The sequence below is a fragment of the Temnothorax longispinosus genome, chromosome 12 (assembly GCF_030848805.1).
Source record: "Temnothorax longispinosus isolate EJ_2023e chromosome 12, Tlon_JGU_v1, whole genome shotgun sequence".
Taxonomy (NCBI): Eukaryota; Metazoa; Arthropoda; class Insecta; order Hymenoptera; family Formicidae; genus Temnothorax; species Temnothorax longispinosus.
The window spans coordinates 11,474,770-11,483,592 of NC_092369.1; the positions used below are offsets into that span (position 1 = coordinate 11,474,770).

An 8,823-nucleotide genomic window follows, 5' to 3' on the forward strand; every position below is an offset into this window, starting at 1 on the left:
GGAGTTACCGGCAGAACCTAATTTTCGCATACGTGCCATTTTTTATTGGTTTTAAAATTATAAATCCTTTTTCAGGATTAAAGTATAAATCATGTAAACGGAGAAAGGATGAGTCAACTTTACGTAAAAAAAAAAAATCTTTATTAAAAATTATATACTTTTATAATTTTTTTTCTTCAGAAAAGAATTTATAATTTTATAGAATCAATAAAAAATTACGCTGCACGCAAAAATTACATTTTGTCGGTGAAACAGTAGACGATTCCCAGCATCGCCTTAAAAACAAAAGTAGGTGTACAAAAATGTACGTCGTGTAAATGCAAATCGATATTCATAACAGTCTGTTCAAACGTTAACATAACGTTAACATAATTATCGTTTAGATGACGTTACTCTGTAAAGATATTAATGAATAATTTAACATATTTTAAGAAAACATTTTTTTGTTAACTGAAAACTTTACTCAAAATCGCTTTACTCAAAATTTGCGTTATTTTATTTTAAAGAACATAAATTATAACAATAAAATATTTGACACAACTTGTGTAATATATTTTTGATCAAATATATTATAATATCAGATCTACATTAGATCAAATAATACTCCTACTAATTAAAAAAAATTAATAATATTTAAAATTTATGGACACGCACGATAAATAATATCTAAATAATATATTATTTTTTAATAATATTTTTATTATATAGTACAGAAAAACGATTTAATTAGATTAATTAGATGATTTTTAAGGCGAAAACATGTTGCTTAAAAAATAACTTTTTTATAAGATTGCTGTTGAATTATTATTATTATTATTATTATATTTTTAATTATTATATTCTCTGCATTATTAATTATTTCAAATAATTATTATAATTTAACCTCTGTTATATTTTTTCAATGAGAGTTACTTTATTTACTTTCATCTTTAGATATATCTTTCTCTTACTAGTCACTTGAAAGATGCTATTCTAAAAGGCAAAAAATAGCACAGTTGATGACCTATGCAGGAACTGTAGCAACACAGTCAAGCGATAATATCTTTTAAAGATATTTTCTCATAACTAAGCATATATGCGGTATGTAAATGTCGCAACGTTCCAAATGTTATATGCGAGCAGATGATCGTTTTATCGCAGTCTTTTAGAAATAAACGCTCAGAATCGTTGCATTTGTAATTACGTTATGGCGATCGTCAAAAGTCTGTTGACAGTAATCTTATTATTTGTCGTCAGTCAAAGCGTTCCTCTTCAAGATAACGAAGCAGCGGATAATAAACCAGTGGAAGATTCCGAGGAGAATCAATTTCGTCTACCAAAGTACGTCGTACCTATTCATTACAATGTAAAATTAATACCTCATATTGTAGATGGTAATTTCACCACTAATGGCGAAACGAGCATCAATATCGAAGTGCGCGAACCGACGAACGCTATCGCACTCCACACCGTAAAACTCACAATAGACGAATCGCTGACGAAGATAACTCGCAAAGACGTAGACGACGAGAATTCTAAATCGGAGTATGCCCCAAAGCAGCATGAATATAATGGACAAACACAAATTTTGACTCTACGATTTGAGGAGTCGCTAGATGTTGGAGCTTACACGCTGCATATTAATTTCACAGGCGTGATACTCCCGCACACGGAGCCACGTGGATTTTACAGAAGTTTTTATACCGACGACAATGGAACCGAGGTGTAAGTAATTGTTCTAAAAAGTGATTTAAATTATTAATAATTTATAAATATTTAATTATTTCGCCTGTCTCTAATTAGTCAATTACCACAAGACCTATCGCTTTCTCGCGATATAATTGCATAATAATTTATACATCAACACAGAGATCTTATGTTCGTAAATTGAAGCGAACGATATATAATAAATTTACAGATGGCTAGCAACAACACATTTTCAACCAACCTCTGCGCGACAAGCGTTTCCGTGTTGGGACGAACCTGCCATAAAAGCGACCTTCAAATTTTCCATAAAGCACTATCCTAATTACACAGCGTTATCGAATATGCCGTCCACGCGATCGGAAATCGATGCGGTCGACGGAAAATTATGGACACACTTCGAGGCAACTCCTATCATGTCTACCAACTTATTAGGATTTGTGATCGCTGATTATGATTACATCTCGAATTTGGATGGCACCATTAAAATATGGGCCCCAAAACACCTTCTTCCTTATGTCGCACATTCTCTCGATATTATCGAGAAGGCAACACAGAAGCTGGAAGAATTCACCAATAGCACTGTTCGTGTGCCGAAAATGGATCATGTTAGCATTCCACATTATTCAAGTATAGCCACTGAGAACTGGGGCGTGATCGTCTATAAGTGAGTACAAATATATTTTTCATTAAGGAAAATAATTCCGAATTCTTAATTATAAAAATAAACGTTTATGTAATTATATAGTCAGAGTGCACAGTGCGAGTGGGGGAGATTTCTTAATTCCATATTACACACAGTAATTTAGCTATAGATTAATTAAGTCGTTTAAATCAAAATTAGCGCACAAAAAATTAATTTTTATAATTGTATTAATTTTTATAAATATAATATTATTGATTATATTTTATAAAAACACACACGCAACTCTCTCTCTCTCTCTCTCTCTCTCTCTCTCTCTCTCTCTCTCTCTCTCTCTCTCTCTCTCTCTCTCTCTCTCTCTCTCTCTCTCTCTCTCTCTCCCCCTCTCTCTCCCCCCCCCTCTCTCTCTCTCTCTCTCTTTCTCTCTCTCTCTTTCTCAATCTCTTTATCTACATTGGACTTTTACGATTATCAAAATAAATACTTTAATTATGATCCGATAATCAAAAAATGTTTAATTAAAAGAAGGAAAAGATAAAGAAATATAATATCTGCATAATATATCACAAAATATTCTTGACAATTATTTATTGGCTTACATTATAATAGTATAACAAATACATTTTATGGAATTTCTTTTTTAATATATATTATCTATTTGTACGTGAAAATTTGAAGACAGGGCATACTTGAAAACAAGAACTCATATCCGATTAGCAATAAAATAGGTGATGTTATGACAATCACTCACGAATTAGCGCATCAATGGTTCGGAAATTTAGTTAGCCCAATTTGGTGGAAGTATCTTTGGTTAAGCGAAGGCATATCAACTTATCTGAAATACTATATTACTGACAAGGTACCAGCAAATTGTATAATATAATTGGAACATACATATATTCATTTTTTCATAATATTGGTTTTCTCAGTTTCTCAGAGAAAAGCGATTGATGGATTTTATTGTAGTGAATGATGAAGAATCTTTGCTAAATATAGCTTCATTTTCTTCTGAGCCGATTCACATAAACATTACTAGTCATCTTAATGTTCGTGATGTGTATTCTATCAACACGTATGTAAAAGGCAAGAAATTTTTAGACATTGACTATTATACTACTTAAGTATAAAAATAGTTATAAAATTGTTACAATAATATTTTGGCAAACAGGAGATCTTATTGTATAACTTAAATGCAATGGAATAAAGTAAAGAGATCTATATATTTCTATTAAAACTATAAAAAATAAATGTGTAACATAAAAATTTTTTTAAGTCAAGTAATCTATTTAATTGTTAAATACTTAGAATAAAATTATATAACAATAAGTTAGACTAAAAATATAAATTAATATAAAAATAACTTCACTTTATACTGGGTATTAATTTGCTTTTCTAAAAAATATGTATATAATTTATATTTTAATATATATTTTGCTTTTCACCTTTCAGCTGCTTTTTTATTACGAATGGCATCGCATTTTTTGAGAGAAGATGTGTTTCGAAACGGTTTGATACGATATCTTCAAAAACAGTTAGTAAAACCAAAAAATTTTGAGACATTTATTATTTTATTATAATCTTTTCTTTTATGTAAAAAAATTAATCTATAACAAATTAGATGTTAAAAGTATCAACAATTTTGAAATACGCGCAAATCATGTTATTGCTTTCCAGTGAATATAGCAGCGCTACCCCAGATGATTTATGGAAAGCATTGCAAGACGCCCTCGATGAGTCAGATGTACCGCATGACGATTTTAAAGTGAAAGAAGTAATGGATACTTGGTTCGACCAAGCAAGGTATCCTCTCGTTACGGTCAATCGAGATTATGCTACAGGCGAAATTAAAATAAGCCAAGAAATAATTAAACACCAGACAATCGATAATAACGAGAACGAGGCATGGTGGATACCTTTAAACTTTGCAACGCAAAGTAACTTGGACTTTTCGTCTACATTGGCCACCCATTGGCTAAAGCCACACGATGTGGATGTGAAAATCGAAGGAATAGACACTAACGACTGGATTATTGTAAATAAACATCTAACAGGTAAACACATCATAATATATTTGTTAATCTTTTTGTTATTTTAAACTACATGCATCGTTTTTTTAATTATTATTAAAAAAGATTGTTGAGTAAATACATTATAGATTAGTTTTAAAATATTAAATAGATTATTTGATTAATCAATTATTTATGTTTTTATTCTTAAAAAGGATTTTATCGTGTAAATTACGATATAAGCAATTGGAAACGAATCGCTGCCTTTCTTAATTCTGACAACTACGACAAGATCCCAGTTCTGAACCGTGTACAAATTTTCAACGATGCTTATTACATGATGATGAACGAACGGCTTGATCTCGCTACTTTCATTGAAATTATAAAATATTTGTCGCGCGAAACCGATGCCGCACCATGGTACACAGCATTCAACATTATTCAGAAATTAGATCACTACTTGCGATTACCCGAAGCAGCAACGATCATCAAGGTAAAACACCTATAACAATCGATCACAATATTACTGAAAATAAATAATTTGATTTAATAAACTTAATAAAGAAAAATTAGGATTTTTATACTCTTTGATTCAATGAAATCTGTTGTTGTTAATTCTACCATTTAAAAAATTGTTAATTGTAACATTAAAAAGAAAGCAAGATAAAGAAAAGATTTTTCAAAACACATCTTTAATTTGTAAGTTGCTTAATTGCTATAAAATATTTCTTTTAGCCACATTTATCCAACTTGATGCATAAACTATTGGAGAATATTGATTTTGAAGAGAATCCTGATGATGATCTTTTAACTGCAAAAATTAGAACCATTCTGTATCGTTATGTATGTACATTTGAACCTGTTAAATGTCCAGCAAAAATTACTGCTAAATTACTTGCATATGTGGAAAACCCAATCGCAAACCGGTAAGTTATATTAAAATAAGATACATGCGTTTGAGAAAAATTGTTTTATTTGAAATTATCAGATGTACGATAGATGTACGATAGATGGCAATGCCAATTTTCATGCAACCAGTAACAAGAAAACAATTTATTCATAAAATACTATCAGATTCTGAATCATTACTTTTAAATATTTAATCCAACAAACTTTTGTCTATAAATTTTTGTTCGATTTTCAGTGATATCTAATATTAATTCTATCGATTCAACGTATATTTTGCATAATAACGTTGTTTATAAATTAACATATACATATAGTTATTAATACTGTTCAATTTCGACTGGAATATAACTATTTTATTAAGTAAAGAATTACATAAATTATAATTTAATCTGCTAAGCAAATTAAAAGCATTTAATAAAATAATAATAAAAATAATAATAATTTTTTTATAGCTGCATTATATTCTATTAAAAAACAATAATATAAAATAGCAATATTTCTTAATGTATAAATTTTTAACCAAATAATTTTTTATTATTCTAATTTCAATATTAGACCATTACCCAATCAGAAGTCCATGTTTTGCTTTGGCCTGATGAAGGCAAATGAGTCTGTCTGGGATCAGTTTTTACAAGTAGAACATCAACAGAGAACATCCGAATCTCATATGTTTCTTGGTTGTTCGGAGAATTTGCACATCATCGAAAAGCATTTAAATTCTCTTTCTGGTGATATGGACTATCATAGAATCTTCTATAACATGATCGCTAATTTGCCAAATGTAGATATAACAATTGAATTTTTCATTAATAATTACGAGAAATTTACTGAACAGTAAGTACAATTATGTTGTGTTACTTAAGATTATTTAAATTGTATATTGTGAGTAATAGAATCATTACATTATAATTATATTAATATAAAATAGAACAATTTAAATATATAAATACTTTCTACTCATGAAAATTACACCAATATTTATCTCCTAAGTCCTAAGATATATATTAATGCAATCATATTTAATAATAATAAAACTATTTTGTAATGTATTTTACAGTCAGTTTATCAATATTTCATTTCTTCTTGAGGATATAATAATGAAAAGTTTCAGGGAAGGTCAAATTAACAAGGTTAGATAACATTATTATTTAACATTCACATATATGTATATAGTTTGTTCCTTTATGGTCGTTATCTGCAATTATAAAATATTATTTTTTGTTACAGATAAAAGCATTTGCCGAACAACATATGATCGATATACAAAAGCATTTACAGGCTAGAGAAGAAATGCTAGTCAAAATGAAAGATAATTTATCAAAAGTTCATAGCATTTTGGAAAACAGACAGTCCACCGACCTATGAGACATATAAGATAATATTGTAATCAGATATAATTCATGTTTAATAACATAAATATACAAATTATAAGTATATATTATAAAAAGAGAATAAAATTATTTTAACGTATGTAACGTTAGTTGTATGTTACACATTAAAATATTATTGAAACGTTCTTAATAATTCATAATTTGTCCAACATTATTTTTAGGATTTAAATAATTTTAAATACTAGAATTTTAAAATATACATTATTTTTATATTAATTCGATTTTTATATATCAGTTCATCATTTTTATATTAATTCAAATGATAAAATAAAATTATAGATATAATATATTTTCATCAAATAATTTCATTAAATTATTACATAACTGCGTTTTATATTGACATTTTTTAAAATTGTTTATATACATATATATCTATTCGTATCTATAACAATGGACATAAAATTCGATAATTTGGCATTTCACAATATCGTTGAGCAGATAAGATATAACATTGATTTACACAGATTATGACGTCTGTAGAGTTTTATTATAAAATTCTAAATATATATAAAAAGAATTTGAAATAAAATGTCGCATTATATGTTGCAAGCAGAATCATAAAATTTTAGGTTATTATATAAATGTGCATAAATGTTAAATAGCACATTCATAACATAAGGATGTATAATATAAATATATTTATAACATGTATCATAATTCTGAAGGTTTATTATAATTTCTTATAGATAATACTTGCTTGCATATCGTTATTAGACACGTAATAAATAAATGTAAAATATTTTATCTCTTTTTTTAATTTCCATAATTTATTAATGTTAATATATATTTACCCTATTTTTTGTTAAAATATATTTTTTATGTATATTTGTTATAAATTATGTTTTATCGAGAAATATGGTATATTCCATCTATTTGACATTGGAAAAAATATAATTTACGCAACTCTTTCAGATGTTATTATTTGTCAGTTATTATTTAGATATCAAAGTATAGATATTAAATAATCAGCGCAATTGCGACAATTATTAATTAATTCTCTAACTTTTCATAAAATCAAATACACATATAAAGTTTTATACTTTCTTTGCTAAAACTTTCTTTGCCTAAAGCGTAATGTATCATAGCTGAAAAAAATGCAATTTGATTAATATTCAAGAATATCAGATAATTGATATCCAAGATTGTTTTGTTTAAAGGTCGCGAAATAAACATCTATAATCGTTATCTTTTTAAATACTTGTGTTTAAATACTTATGTTTAAAAACGATTTTTAAATATAAGAATCACAAAAAGTCACGTTAACATATGACAAACTTGTAAGAAAAAATTGTATAAAGACTATAGATGGAGCAATTTATTCACGCTATTTATATAGGGTGCAACAAAAAAATTGTCCGTTACTTTAAGAGTGAATAGTATATCAAAATAATGAAAGAAGTTCCTATAATCAACATAGGTCTGTAAATGATCTCCTACCGAGTTATGGGCATTACAACTTTTGAGCTTAAATTCGGTTTATTAACGGATAGAATACGTTTTAAGTTGTCAAAATACAAAAATTAAAAAAGATGTTTGTCTCCTCATGTTCGTCCTAACATGTTCAACGATAACCAGGCGTATTACGTATTTCTGCACATCTTGTGCACGTTGGTACCGAACTGAACAAACCGAACAATATATTATTCATGCAAAGATGCCATTTTCAACATCTTCTTTAATTTTTGTACGTATTTTTACATCCTGTATACTTATCGTATACTGATAATCGCAATTTATTTACTTGATAATTATAATAACACATTGGTTGGACTTCTGAGTTATATATATTTTAAACACGAAAGAAAGATTGCTTTAAATACACTTAAAAGAATTATATTATTCTAAATGTGCTATATTCCACTATCAAATATTGCGAATGTGTTGACATTCCTTTATAATGTACTCTATTCTATAAAAAGATGTGTTATTTGTCAGACTTTTTTATTATCTCAAAGACAATGAACAATAAGCGCAGATTTTAATCATAGAACATAATGTAAAACTTGATTCGCGTGTTTGTTCAAATGTGATTGTTAAAAATATTACATTAGAGTTTTGCAATTATCAACAAGACAATTGCAACACTTTAATACAATCACATAATTTGTTTCATGCAATCGAACGGTTTTCCCGGCTTGCACGTCATAATCCACTATCAATTATTTCAAAACTTTGTTTTTTTTATAACCTG

At 27.7% G+C, this 8,823-nt stretch overlaps 2 protein-coding genes across 2 annotated transcripts in view; one reads left to right on the top strand and one right to left on the bottom strand.

The window, feature by feature from the left end:
* Window positions 1-1,122: 1,122 nt before the first annotated feature.
* LOC139822898 (aminopeptidase N-like) lies at window positions 1,123-6,757 on the top strand. Its single transcript, XM_071795065.1, has 11 exons — window positions 1,123-1,704; window positions 1,898-2,350; window positions 3,005-3,185; window positions 3,256-3,409; window positions 3,776-3,857; window positions 4,001-4,377; window positions 4,548-4,825; window positions 5,068-5,258; window positions 5,797-6,075; window positions 6,299-6,371; window positions 6,469-6,757. Exons 1-11 carry the CDS (start codon window positions 1,187-1,189, stop codon window positions 6,604-6,606), a joined length of 2,724 nt encoding a protein of 907 aa, XP_071651166.1. The 5' UTR covers window positions 1,123-1,186; the 3' UTR covers window positions 6,607-6,757.
* A 923-nt stretch (window positions 6,758-7,680) lies between these two features.
* The window catches only part of Prp5 (pre-mRNA processing factor 5), a 5,967-nt gene continuing 4,824 nt past the window's right edge, over window positions 7,681-8,823 (bottom strand). The window contains exon 9 of the mRNA XM_071794686.1: window positions 7,681-7,717. Coding sequence (XP_071650787.1) covers window positions 7,681-7,717 — 37 coding nt within the window. The remainder of the gene's footprint in view (window positions 7,718-8,823) is intronic.

Excerpts from the sequence above, each read along its gene's own strand:
- LOC139822898 (XM_071795065.1), top strand. The coding sequence starts at position 1,187 with ATGGCGATCGTCAAAAGTCTGTTGACAGTAATCTTATTATTTGTCGTC. Across the intron at positions 3,186-3,255 it reads AATACTATATTACTGACAAG|TTTCTCAGAGAAAAGCGATT; the intron begins GTACCAGCAAAT and ends TGGTTTTCTCAG. Across the intron at positions 4,378-4,547 it reads TGTAAATAAACATCTAACAG|GATTTTATCGTGTAAATTAC; the intron begins GTAAACACATCA and ends ATTCTTAAAAAG.